Source organism: Lemur catta, chromosome 6, assembly GCF_020740605.2.
Source record: "Lemur catta isolate mLemCat1 chromosome 6, mLemCat1.pri, whole genome shotgun sequence".
NCBI lineage: Eukaryota > Metazoa > Chordata > Mammalia > Primates > Lemuridae > Lemur > Lemur catta.
Genome location: NC_059133.1, coordinates 5,132,631 through 5,147,280, shown reverse-complemented (window position 1 = coordinate 5,147,280; position 14,650 = coordinate 5,132,631). Strand labels below are relative to the sequence as shown.

The 14,650-nt window shown below is 39.8% G+C and overlaps 1 protein-coding gene across 2 annotated transcripts in view; it reads right to left on the bottom strand.

Moving 5' to 3' along the window:
- The window catches only part of EFCAB6 (EF-hand calcium binding domain 6), a 221,200-nt gene that overhangs the window by 172,425 nt on the left and 34,125 nt on the right, over window positions 1-14,650 (bottom strand). Inside the window, exons 1-2 of one of the 2 annotated variants that reach the window (XR_006735936.1) lie at window positions 11,677-11,805; window positions 4,437-4,503 (exon numbers count right to left, since the gene is read on the bottom strand). Coding sequence is in view for 1 of the 2 variants with exons in the window: in XM_045554715.1 (XP_045410671.1) it covers window positions 4,437-4,503; window positions 11,677-11,765 (156 nt within the window). In the remaining variant the exon portion in view is untranslated. Of the gene's footprint in view, window positions 1-4,436; window positions 4,504-11,676; window positions 11,806-14,650 lie in introns of those variants that run through there. The other variant, XM_045554715.1, reaches the window with a different exon arrangement.

Here is a 14,650-nt window from a genome sequence, read left to right as displayed (position 1 = left end):
ACTCAGCCTAGCTAAGGCAGAGAGCTGCACACTGTTCTCCCACGCTGCGCTGTTTTAAACATTACCCTGCAATCTTGTGTTTGTGCTACTAATTTGCCACATCAGGAAGATGTTATTTTTTTTTAAAAAAAGGTAAACAGTCTGTAATAATGACAAATTCTGATAGAATCTCTGCTGTCCTTTCCTCATGAAAGCTTTAGTAAATTAATAATAGAGCAACCAAAAATAGGTCCTGAGGGTAGAAGTATATTCTATATAATTTTTTTATAAAATGGCAACTGATTATTTTGTGGTGTGAGATTCTCTAGATCAAAATGTAAGTGCTACTCTTCACTTAGCTGCACGCAGACACACGAATAAAAGCTGTGACATTACTAATCACTATATTCAGTCATGATTGATAGGCTTTTCTGCGGGGAGGAAAAAGTGCCTCAGATACAATCTGTCCCAACAGCTCTGCGATATGCTAATATTTTCTTCAGATGAAAGAGGAGATGTGTTCAAATACCTGCTACAATAGGCAATTAATAGCGAGTACACCAAAGTAGGGCTGATGAAAGTAGGATTAGGAGAATATTAGGAATTAACCAAGAGCTTGTATGTCTTAGTAAATGGCCTCATTTGGAGTTTGACATAGCCTTTTCACTAGGCAAACACACTGCACTCTGGTCTGTTCAGCCATGCTGATGTGGTTTATAATAATTAGATATGTTTATAAAATGGTTGTGACTCAGACTTACAACTGGTTCTTTATTCCTTGAGCAGGAAATTTTTTAATTTCTTTTTAAAGAAAATTCACCAATTTAAGAAAATGAGTCTACCCATCACTTTTGCCTCTTCTTCATGAGGATATTACAGAGCAAGCAAGCAGCTTAGTACCTATAATTATTTACTAATTGCTGCTGAAATGACTACGGCTGCATCTATACAACTCCAAGGCACCAGAGTAATCCCATAAAAACTTGTGTCGGATCACTCGGTGTCCAACAGACACACTAGTCACAGCCGACTGGGTAGACCAGATGCTGTGACATCATGGAGCCCAAGCTTTTGAGCTTTTTTTCTTCTGAGAGCTCTCTGCCTTAGGTAGTGACATGGGTAGCAGACAGCCTGGGGCTTTAGATGGTATTTCTCTTTTTCTACTTCTTTAAATTATACATTCTTAAATTCTAGTCTTCAGTTAAGGACAGTTTTTTGTGTGGGGAGGAGAGAGGAAGAGTCATGACATTTCTGAACACGTACTGTGTTCTCACATAGGTCACAGTGGTTTCCTATTTCGCAGTAATTTCCAGGATGGGCTTACAGTCACCCCACCTAAGTGACAAGATGGGATTTTCTTCCTTTATTAGCCACTTCTGCCTTCAGCTCATGTGGGGAGTTGACAAATGACAAAACAGAGTGAAAATCCAAACCTCTGTGAGCCCAGCAAGACACTGGAGCCCTGCTGGAGTCCCTTTATTCCTGGCAGATTCTTCACCCGAAGAACGTGAAGCACCTGGCCTGAGGTCTCAGACACTGCCCCTGCTGTAGGATGGGCAGGAGGGAGGGTGTGAGAGGCAGGACAACAGAAAGAGACAACAGGAGAAAACTCCCAAATGCCCATTTGAAGCAGATGCCATGTGGACGGGAAAGATGGCTGTGGTTGGAACAAAACTCCGTTTACTCACACAGGATGGTGAACAGAGACTTCTCTGCGATGGGCTGGGTCCACCAACAGGCATAACAAGTTGTCACATGTGCTGAATGCAAAGCAAGTGTCAATATCTTCCCTGAATAGGGCCTCCAAGAGGCCTTTGACAAATTCCTCCGCCTCCTGGGAGACTCTGGGAGCAAAGCACCTGAAGACCAGAGAACGGAAGAGCCAGGCCAGGAGATGCCCAAAGGCACAGAAGAGGCAATGAAAGCGCACGGTCATGTTTATGACCAAAATGAGAAGCAAGGGCTAAGACAGTGAGGGCACTCGAGGTGTGGCCAGGCCTCAGAGGGGCTGCTGGGTGGAACATGAGCACACATCAGCCAGACCCACACAGCCAGGTGGAGCCGAAGAGGGCACACTGAGAACCACCCCTGGGCTTCCAGAGCTTCCTCCTCCCCCAAACTCCAGGCCCCCTGGGAACAGACAGCACCTCTTCCCACGAAGCCATGGAGCATGACACCAAAGACAGAGATGGGACCTGGAGATCATCCAGTCTGGCCTTGTCCCTTGACTGATGGAGAAAATGAGGCTCAGAGAGCCCAAGAGTTCGATTGGATAGTAAGTGTAAACGTGGACACATGTTGGAGGGCCTGAGTGCCCACGAAGAAGGGAGAGGCTGAGACACTCGCCATCAGACCAAGCACACTGCAGAAGAAAACAGTGAGAAAGTGTGAGCGTTGAGGTTTAGTCAGTTTGGGGTTCCAACTGCTAATTATTTGCTGGTTTAGGAAGGCTAGTCCACACGTGTACCAGCAAAGTCTGGCTCCAAAGATTCAGAGACATTTGCATGCATTCTTGACTCAAATATGCCGTGTGGACTTGTATTTAAAACAAAATAGTTAGCATTTTTTCATTCCCAAACTGTGGTCACCCAGCAATGACAACATGTGTATGCAGAGTTCTACACATGCATAGGAGCGTGTATTCCTGTGGTAATTCCCAAGTATTCTTCTCAGTCTCCAACTGGTGTGTTGCCATTAACAGGATCAAGGCTCCCTGGAAGCGTGCTATTACACACAGCAGACAGAGAGGAGTATATTTGGCTAGTTCTGTTTATTTGGTGGGGGAGGAAGAGATGAGATTCCTTTGTGTCCCTACCTATACTCCACAGGACGCTGCAGTAATCAGCATAACAGCTGGCATTTCTAAAGTGGATATTTTTAAGCCACAGAACAGCACTGCAGGTGGGTGGTGTTAACCCCACTGACAGAGGAAGAAACCCGATGACAAGGACTTGCCTAGGGCCATCTGGCTGATAAATGGCAGCAGCCCAAGATGGAAACCCACGTCTGACTGGGTCCTGCGGTCAGTCTTCCCCACTCCACCTGCCTGCCCAGGGTCGGGGTCATAGGTAGACTTTGGGCTGCAGGACACCTGGCAGAGGATACCCCACACTTCCCTGGGATTTGGCATTACCTCAGCCTTTTACCTTCCTCCGTGTGTCCTCACGGGAAGCAGCATGAAAACTGACTGCACTGGTTTAAACTCACTCTGCTAGGAGGGTTTCTGTGGGGAGGAGGCTGGGATAAAAACGGACGCATTGAAAGGCTGGGTAGTGACACAGTTCCTTTGGAGATTTGCTCATCACAGCCCTCTTTTTGGTAGGTCACGGTGCTGGCCCATGTCCACACCCTCCACACTGACCGTAGTGTCACAGTATTGATCCATAACAACATGTATGCTGCTACAATGACTGTCATAAACAGTGGACTTTCGAAGGAGGATTTTATTTTGTTTTTAATTATTATGGGTACATAATAGTTGTACCAGGAGTATTTTGTGATTGACACAAGTTTATGAAGAGATAAATAAAAAACATCATAAATAATATCAATCATATTATTAATATGTATTTCTTACAGAATAACAAATGGGCCACAACAAAAGAAGCAGATAATTATACCAGTGTTCTCACTGATATCAACTATAGTGAAACAGGTTTTTAGGAGCACATAATGCTAAAAAATTATCATATTAAGATGAATTTTCTGGTGTTAATGGTATCAGCCAGGGAAATTGAGACAAACATTTTGTGGATCTCTGGCTATATTTGATTTTGAAATGTATGAAAGTCTCAGAAGAGTTCAAAAAAGAAAGAAAATTTGTCACATTTTAAACCAACATATTGAATCAAATAAATTAAACCCTGATTCTCAAACTGCTCATGTAACTGACAGGCTCAAATGCATTTTAAAAAGTAGTCCGATTCCAACCCCTGAATGACATTATCATCTCCTCCCATCCTCAACCATAATCAGCAAATTGGAACAAAGCTATATGCTCTTTTTCTGAAGACATGTGGTAGTTTTTGTGGCTATACTGCTCAATACTTAAATATATATCATTTTGAGTTTGACTGTTTTTTTTATACCACGCTGCTCTTGATTGGCATTTACTGCTACAAAGCAGTCGTTTTCTCTTTCTAAAGAAAAACCTGCTCAGTGTTAGACAAAGACAGAAAAGGCAGCCCTACTAATAATGATCTAAAGTTAATACAACAGTAATTAATATTCCAGGACTTTTGCTGGTGTCATTTATCAAAAGAGATGCCATCCAAGGCAGTCGGAGCAGCCGGAACATGAGCTTTCACACCGGCTTGTTATCGGAAGATCTCTTTAGTCAGACGACTTTGACACGAGCACTCAAATGACAAGGTGCCTCATTTTGTATTATCTATGTCTGGTAACAATGGCTGTTGACAAAGGGTGGGGGGAAAATCATTTTTAAAAATCTCCATTACCTTTTCTCCCACTTGGGTTTCAATTTCTTTTAATGTCCGGCAGCAATTAATTTCATTTCCACCACCCCTTAAAAATAAAAAAAAAATTCTTTGTTAAAATGTTTTAACCAAATAAATGTTTACATAAGACATGCAGAGATCAAAACTGCAAGGATTTCTGAATAATCTATTTTAAAATGCAAGGTATGTCATATGTGCTACCATCTGCCAGAAGTGTGAACTTGGGCAAATTACTTAGTTTCTCCATGTCTTAGTTTCCTCATCTGTAAAATGAAATATAACATCATTTACTCCTCCTGGGGTAGTGTAGGGATTGAGTAATTACAGCTGATACTTAATGAGCACTTACTATACACCAAGCCTTAACAGGCCTGGTCTCATGAAACCTCCCAGCAGCTCTATGGGTTAGGTACCTTATCATCCTCACTTCACAGACAAGCAGATGAGGAGGATGAAGGTGACATGTGAGGAAGTGGGGGCGCTGGGGTCAGACCCAGGTGATCTGGCTCCGAACCCAGCTCCCAAACCCTCTGCTGCGCTCCACTTTGTTCTGGCCACTGTGGGGCTCACCTTTGGCTACTCAGTAAAGGACTTTATGGTCACTGTGTGTTGGTACCATCCCCTTGAATCCATCTGCTTTTTCTTATTAACTGTTTTTTATTTTGCATTATTTGTGTATCTGTAACTCACTTCTGAGCTCCTTTGGGACAGACTGGGAGGGCTGAGGTCGTGTGTGGAGAATGACAGAGGCAGAACTGGGTTCCTCCACCTCACAGGCCCTGGCCAGCGCCTCCTACACGTCAGGCCTGGGGCTGTCGTGGGGAGCAAGACATTCTCCCTACTGGTGACAGCGACAGATGGGAAATAAACCAACAAATAAGTAATGTAAGTTGAAATAGTAACAGGGGCCATGAAGAAAAAAAGGTGAGCTGTGGGATACATGGGAGATAGGGGAGGGTGGGATTACTATTTTGGGTGGGGTGGACAACAAAATGCCTCTCCGACCATGGTGATTGGAATAGACAGCCACAAGCTGAGGGGCCACAAAGCCTTCCAGGCAAAGCAGAGAGAACACGCAGCCGGCATGAAGCCGTGAGGGGGCAGGAGCTCGGCACATCCCAGGGTCAGCAGGAAGGGGGCCAGCCAGACTGGAGCTGGAGGGGCAGCAGGAGGGCTGCGGGCTACGTTCAGAGATGAGGCAGCAGCCAGGCCCGTGGTGCTGTGGGCCACGGTAAGGAGTCTGGATCTGGACTTCAAGCTAAGGGTAAAGGGAAGCCACTGGAGTGTTTTAAGCAGAAATGAACTTCATTTACATCAGAAAACTGAGGCTAAGAGGGGTTAAGTTCTGTCTGTGCCCAAGTTAAAGACAGAACCTGATCAGGAATCCAAGTCTTAATCTATGCTAAATGTAATATTTTACTATTGTTTAATGATATATTCAATAGATATAAAACATAGTTTATAATATACATTTAAGAGTTAATAAAAATCAAATGCCTCTGTACCCACCATCCTTTTACATTTAATGTGGTAACCTACATATGGTGATAGGTCTAAAAATTTGTATTATCTGTTCTAGGTTTTTCTCTCCTTTCTTACCTTCTTTCGGATTGAGTATTTTTTAGAATCATTTCATTTTTCCTTCCAAATGTTTGGAAGTTAAACACTTTGTTTCTATTCTTTAGCACTTATCCTAAAAATCACAATGTGCATATTTAACATTTCAATGTACACAGTTCATTGATACCTTTATCCTCCTGCCAGCTAATAGACAGACTTTAATTCCATATATCCACTCTCAGCTTATTCTTGTCTGATATTTTAATTCTAAACTTTTTATTTAACTCATAGAAATTTTTGTAACCATTTTATACAACCAATAACCATTTCTATTTACCCATATTTTGTCACTTTCTTTGCTCTTAATTCCTAAAATCTCAGACCTTCCATCTGGGACCACTCTCCTTTTGCTCCTAGCATAACTTTTAGTCAAGAACTGCAGGAGATTAATTATCTCAGTTTTTGTCTGAAAATAACTTTATTTAACACTCAGTCTTTATTTTTTTAAACATTTTTCACTGGCTTTTATTGTATCTCTAATCTTCAAAAATTCAAAATAAGCTGTCCAAATTGAGTTGATCTTTAGAGGCACACAAATTCAAGACGGTATGCAGCAGGCTTTTTTTTTTTTCTTTTTTATCTGTATGGGTTCCTTTGCTGGTAGTTTCCTTAGCCACTTGTTTCTTTGTAGCAAATAGCCTTTTCCCCCTGCAAATCCTGCTTCTCTTGGCCCAAAGCCTTCTCTCCTTCCTTCTCTGCCTGCCTAGAATCTGCTCCGTGAGCTGATGTGCTGCGGCTTCTCTGCCCTTTATCCATCTGAATTTGGGATACCTGCCCTGGCAAAGGAATGCTGCAACACATGGTCTTTGTTAAGGAATTTAGCTTCACTACCATTCTCAGGTTCTTTAGTAATTTCTTCAGAACTCGGTGGTGAATACTGTATGGTGCTCAGAAAGGTTTTCAAAACTTCTACTAAGATCGGTGTTGACTGTCTTACCCATGAAAGACTGTACTCTTCATAGCCTTGTCCCAAGTGCCACATGGATTATCTAATATGCAGAGGGCTCTTTCCGTCTACATGTAGAAATGCCCTACATGTCCGTCTGAAGCAAATCCCAAAGGCTCAGTTCACTCATTTCAAGTAAAATCATTCCTCGGAAGTTTCTGAAGGGCTGATGATGGTACTGCCATTATTCATAGATGCTACGAGGTCCTCTATGCCAGATACAACAACAGTCCCACATTTTGCCCTTACCAGCTGCCATGATTTGGATATTTGTTCCCTTCAAATCTCATATTGACATTTGATCCCCAGTGTTGGGGGTGGGGCCTGGTGGGAGGTGTTTGGGTTATGGGGGCCAATCCCTCATGAATGGCTTGGTGCCTTCCTCAGGTCCTCATGGGAATGAATGTGTTCTCACTGAATTAGTTCCTGCTAGAACTGATAGTTGAAAAGAACTTGGCACCTCCTTCCCCTCTGTCTCTTCCTCCCTGTCCTGCCCTGTGATTTCGCCAGCTCCTCATCACCTTCTGCCATGAATAGAAGCAGCCTGGGGCCCTCACCAGAAGCAGATGCTGGGCCCACACTTCTTGTACAGCCTGCAGAACCGTGAGCCAAATAAAACTCTTTTTTAAATAAATTACTCAGCCTCAGGTATGTCCTTTATAGCAATCTAAACGGACCAAGACACCAACTCTTACACACTCAGAGGCGTAGACTTTTTAAACATCATCCTAGGTCATACAATTTTAATCTTCATGTTGCTTCCAATTTAATCAACCACGATTGGATAGTCAGGAACCTCCTCAATATGGTGATTTTTATACAGACCAGTTCTGGCAAGGCTAAGGTAGCCAGGCAGAAGAGATGGCATACCACTTCTGTGTGTTCACTCTGTGTTATTAATGGCATTAAGTTTTTGGCTGGTGTAAAATGTGACCTCCCCAAATAATTTCAGAAGGGAAGTTCCATGACCAGAATATTAAGTCTCACCCTCACATACTTAGGGAATTTGAGCTATACCTTTGTCAGTGTCCCAAGATTCAGCCCCAGTCTAATGACATGATATTTCAATGACTGCATAGGCTGCCTCTTGTTTTTATATGAGTTGATATGAAGAAATTATACAAGATCTGGTTGAAACAGATCTGGTTTGAACACAGGAGGCAAAGGTGCTAGATGTTTCTACCTTTTCCAAGTACTCTGATGTCAGTAGATGAGCATATACTATGGCGAGATGAGGAGAGGGTCCCAGGGGCTCCCACAGAAGAAGTTTACTCTTATTCTTACAAATATAGTATAGAGTTCTGGGATGGCAAATATTTTATTTCAGCACATTGAAGATATTCTTTATCTTATAGCTTCCACTGTCACTGTTGAGAAGTTAGTGTCTAATTGTCACTCCTCTGAAGTCAATTCAGTTTTTTTCTCATTGCCTTTAATATTTTCTCTCTGATTTTGATATTCTACAGTTTCACTGTTAGATGTCTAAATAGGCATTTCTTTTTATTTGGCTTCAGATTCTTAACCATTATCTTTTCAAATATTATTTCTGCCCTATTCTTTCTCTTATATTGCTATGGTTTGAATGTGCCCCTCCAAAATTCAGTGTTGCCAATGTGGTAATATTAAGAGGCCTTTAAGAGGTGATTGGGCCATGAGGGTTCCTCCCTCTTGAACAACATTAGGGGCCCTTAGAAAGGGGATTGAAGGAGGGAGTCCATCCTCCCTTGCCCTTCCCCCACGTGGGGACACAGTAAAAAGGTCCTTACCAGATGCCAACACCTTGGTCTTGGACTTCTCAGCCTCAAGAACTGTGAGAAATAAATTTCTGTTCTTATACATTATAGTACCCAGTCTCGGGTATTCTGCTATAGCAACACAAAATGGACTAAGACAGCTATCTTTCTGGAAATCCAATTAGAAGTATATTAGGCCTCCTCTTCCTATCTTCCATGTCTCTTATATCTGTCCTCCATATTTTGTATCTCTTTTTCTTTCGGTGTTGCATTCTGGAAAATTTCTTCAGCTCTGTCTTCTACTCCACAAATGCTCTTTTCAGCTATGTTTAATCCAATTATTTTCACCCACCCACTGAATTTTATATATATTTAATTATTTTATTTTTCAGTACCAGCAATTCTATTTTGTACTTCTTTAAATCTTCACTTATCTATTCTTTCATTTCTTTAAACATATTAAAACACTAGTTTTATATGATATATCTGATGGTTCCAATATTTCAAGTGTTTGGAGATCTAATTCTACTTGGTTTTATATGTATTGGTTTGCAGTCCTCAATTTTTGCCTCTTCATATGTTTTTAAAATTTTTGGTGTGATCTGATGTTACTTAGCACTTCATCTATGGAATTCTTTAAGGAACAGGTTGAAGATACAGTATTCCACAGAAGGGCACACCCAGTCCAGGATTACTTCTAAGTAAGTTCCTAGCCTGAGACTTTTCAGACCACACAGGTAGCATTAATTCAGGTGCAGACCTGCATGAAAATCAACCTATAATTAGAATTTATTCCCCTATTCACTCAACACTAGTGTTGAAACAGGTAGGTTTCCTTGTTGTGCCCCTCTGTGATGCAGGCTTACATTTGTAATTTATCCTTACATAAGGGTGTAGGTGTCCCAACTTGGTATGCAATGGTCCTCTATTAGGTTCTTCCACCTTGGGCAGGCCCCCTAGGCCTTTTCTCTTGTCTCCTTTACTCCAAATGGCCAACAAAAGTGAGCACACAAACTCACCAGGATTGGCTAATACCCTCAGGGCAAAACCTGACTTTATCAAATGCTCCCTTAATTGAATTCCAATTTTCACCTTATGTTAGGCCTCTGAGGATTCCTTGCTTTCCTGCCAGCTCAGTAATGTATTAAAATGTATGCATATATTTTACCTTTTATCCAGCATTTTAATTGTTTTCCGTAGAAATGTTGTATGTTGTTCGTGGTATATAGCCTAACCATATGGCTAGAAAGAGAAGTCTCTGTTCACTATAATGCAATGTCTCCAATGATAAAGAGAATTCAGCTTCAGGAGTAAGTCAGAAATCTTTCAAATTTAGTTTAAATATTTATCCTTTTATGTTTAAAAAAGTAACTCAGGATTTATTTTTTTTTTAGAAACAGGGTCTCACTCTGTCACCCAGGCTGGAGTGCAGTGGTGCAATAAGAGCTCACTGTAGCCTCAAAATCCTGAACTCCAACAATCCTCCTGTCTCAGCCTCCCAAGAAACTAGTATTACATGTGCACCATCACATCTGGCTAATTTTTTTTTTTTTTTTGTAAATATGGGGTCTTGCTATGTTACCCAGGCTGGTCTCAAACTCTTGGCCTCATGCGATCCTCCTGCTTCGTCCTCCCAAGGTGCTAGGATTACAGGTGTGAGCCACCACACCCAGCTGATCTTTTCATCTCAAATTAATTAGACTGAGGTTTCACAATAAGAGAAAAAGGCTCTCCTGCTGTCAGTTTTACCAATTGTTTAGCTTTTCCAACAAAGAATATTCATATTAGGTTAATGTCCACCCAACAACCTTATCCCACAAAAGAGTCAGGGTCTTTTAGGTCAAGGCCATGACTATGCAGCCTACAAAACAACAGTCATTCTTTGAATGAGCCTAAAAATGATTTTAGTCCACCAATTACTGAGCATTTACTAAACAGAACACAGAAAAGTTCCAGATCACAGAGGGGATAATACTTTGTCATTCTTGGGGGAGCGATTTTTTAATTGTGATTAAAAAACAAACACATAACATGAAATTTACCATATTCACCATTTTTAGGTGCATAGGTCAGTAGTGTTACGTATTAATATATTCATGTTGTTGTGCAAAAGATCTCTAGAACTTTTTCATCATGCAAAATTGAAACTCTATACCCACAAAGCATCAACTCCTCCCTCCCCCTCCCCCTGCTGCACTGATTCTTATACCTAAGTTGCATCGGTGATAGATTCAATCACAAAAGCTATAACATCAGAATTTGCTAATATTTCAGGATCAAATTTAATTCTTATATGTAATTGTTTACATAACTCCTATGAAAATGAGGCTTATTCATTTTTAGAGTCAGGTAATGAGTAAATAATTTTTTTTCTAAAACAATATTTCCTAAATCATACACTAGAATCAAAGAACTGTTGATTGAGACATAAAAGGTCATACTCCAACCTGCTCATGTTGCAGATAAAGCAAACAAGCCCTATGCTTATGCTAAAACTACAAAATACTAGAGGAGCTCATACAAAATCGTTTTTTTTCATTTCTAGCCACCAAAACATGATCACTTTCCAATGAGCAATGTTAAAAATGTATAAAAACCAACCAATTTTAAATTTGGCATCTTAATATTTTAAAGATTAAAATTCATTATTTCCAAATTTAAATATATTGCATGTAAAATATTTTTATCTGGCTTTAATTTGCTATATTTACATTTTGTTACAGAATCATTTATCTTATTCTTAAGTATATCCTATATAGATGCTAAAATATTCTCTAAATAAAATGTGATGATTAATTCCATTAAATTCTAAATGGATAAGCTCTACCAACCCATCTTCCATATATATCTGTTGATATGATCAGCTGTAATGGCTTTATGTCACAGTTCTTATATATCATTTAAAATTTCACATTTTCACATGAGCAAACAAAACACTTACTTCTTTATAACATTTACATTTAGGTCAATTCCACCAAACCTGGACAGGAATTGATGGTATGGTACAGAACCAGAGCCCGTGAGGGGGATCTACGTACAAACAAGAAGGACAACACATTAGAGAATTAAGATCCAGGCAATAGACAGTGTAGTAGGTCTCTAAATCACAGCTTCCAGGATATAATGTAGAATCCTATCGATGTGATGGGCATTCTAGTAAACATTTATAGCTGCTTACTCTAGGTGCCTGAGTTGATGTGCATTCTCAGCAAACCAAGTGTGAATCGCATCCTAGAATGCTAGTCTGCTCAATTATTAATAAAAGTCAAGTTATCTACAAAATTATCCATAATCTACATATAAATGTAGCTAAATCTAAAGTCTAACTAAAAATAAAATAAAATTGGCAGAAATATTTTCTAATATATATTAATATTATATGTATAATATATATTGGAAGCTGAGGCCACAGCACAGTTTTGCACTGAGTGTCATGTGAACTTTCTGTACATGCATATAGTTTTAAGGTTGAAAAAGTCATTTTTAAATTAGAAACTCTATGAACGACACTATTGGGTCAAGTGGGTCAGCACAGACTGTCGATTAAATAAAGTACTATTTCAATGTTTAATTTACTGAAGTTGATAACTGTGCTGTGATTATGTAAAAGAATAGTTCCTATTCTCAGGAAATATACACTGAGGTATTTAGGGGTAAACAACCATGATATAAGCAACTTCAAGTGCTTTTTTAAAAAAATATTATACACATTATGTATGTCGTTTGCATACACATATACACACATACTCTCTCTCACACACATAGATAATGACAGATCACAGGAGAAGCAAATACGGTAAATAAAATGTTCACCATAGATAAATCTGAGTACAAGAGTATATCAGTATTATTTGTACCAAATGGGTGCTATTTTACTATTCTTATTCTTGCAAATTTTCTGGAAGTTTGCAATTATTTTTAAATAAAATGTTAAACTTTTTAAAATCAAAATAATTATTTCAAAAAAGTATTATGAATCTAAAATTTAAATAAACATAAAATAAATATATCCTCATTATAAAATATTTCATTAGACTTCATGCAAATATACAAACTACAATTTCCCATGCAGTTGACTAGCTCCCAAGTCTACACAATCAAGTCTGTTATTTACTTAGCCCTAAAAATGCTGGCCTTAAAGCCAAGCATGGTTCTCTCAGTCTCCCCCAAAGGATAAATTTCTCTTTACTGTTTAAAATATGTATGACTAGGAAACGAGACTGGGGGCAGTGGCTCAGGGCTCACAAGGTAGGCCTTTGTAGAGCCTTGTCCTGGAAAGGATACGCATGACTTCTATTTCTTTCTTTCTTTTTTTTTTTTTGAGACAGAGTCTCATTCTGTTGCCCTGGCTAGAGTGCAATGGCACGACCATAGCTCACTGCAACGTCAAACTCCTAGGCTGAAGGAATCCTCCTGCCTCAGCCTCCCAAAGTGCTAGGATTACAGATGTGAGCCACCACACCCAGCCTTCTGATAGTACATTTTTTTAGTAGATATAATTTTGGGTAAACACTTCAAAGTTTCTCTAATGTTGCAGAAGAAGGACATTGAGTAGTACCCTCATGGTTTTGGTAATGGTAAGAGTAAATGAGGACAGGAAGAAACTTACATCTACAGAGCTCATAATAAATGGGCACAGGACTACTCTCATGCTTTACATGAGCAGTCCCCGAACCACCTTCGGGGTGGTATCATTTTCTACATTTCACAGAGCAGAGGTCTGACCTTCCTGCATGGCACTGCCATTAAGTGCCAGAAATCTCTGTGAATCCAGAGCATAAGTTCATCCCACTACACTAACCACCCTGCCTATAAAGAAAAAAAGTCCATCAAATGATTCAAGTTTTCATCACATTTTATATTATTATCTATGGTCGAACACAAGTTCTAAGTAGTAGAGAAATTCTTTCAATGATTGGTCTCCAAAGCTAAGCCCCTTTAGACAACTAAAGAATCTAATCTAAAATGAGAGGCTCTTCTCAGTACGTGCCTTTTCAGTATTTGTGATTCTGGCAAAAATGTGTAAGAATCAAAACCATACATGGATAAATTGATGAAAGTCAATTCTTAGACGAGGGCTGGGAGAGGGTCTTTTTTAAATCAGTATCCATCACATTAATAAGTATCTTGAAAGAAGACTTTTTCTCCAAACTGGCACAACCACTGGGACCAGAACAGAATTGTTTTCCTTCTCTGGAATCTATTTACCAAGTTGACTCCTTTAAAAATAGTCTATATTAACATTCAGAGACTAGACAGGTGCAGTAACTCAGGTCTGTACTCCCAGCACTTTGGAAGGCCGGGACAGGAGGACCACTTGAGGCAAGGGGTTCAAGACCAGCCTGAACAACATAGCAAGACCCCATTTATACAAAAACTAAGAAAATTAGCTGGGTTTGGCGATGCGCTCCTGTGGTCCCAGCTACTCAGAAGGCTGAGGCGGGAGGATCGCTTGAGCCCAAGAGTTCAAGGTTACAGTGAGCTGGGGTGGTGCCACTGCATTCCAGCCTGGGTGACAGAACAAGACTCTGTCTCTTAAAAAAAAATTCAGAGATTGAGGCCACATTTTTAAATAAACCACAAAATTTGCATTACTCTAGTATAGGGCAGATTATAAGCAAAGCCTCCTCATTCTTCCTTTGCTGATAAATTATTAAAACACTGACATTCAAACATTTCCTGGCACAATTCTTCAAATAAAATTAAAGCTAAAGTAAATGAAGACTATAACTGAAAAATTCTTTTCTAATTTTTAAGGGGAAATTCCAATGAAATCTTTTACTGTTTGTATTAAGTGCCCAGTTAGGCTCACATTAACCACTAAAAAAGAAACGTTGAATCACCACATAGATTAGTCATTAAGATCTAGAAAAGTCACAGACACTGTGAAATCCATGAATGGAGAAAGGAAGCCC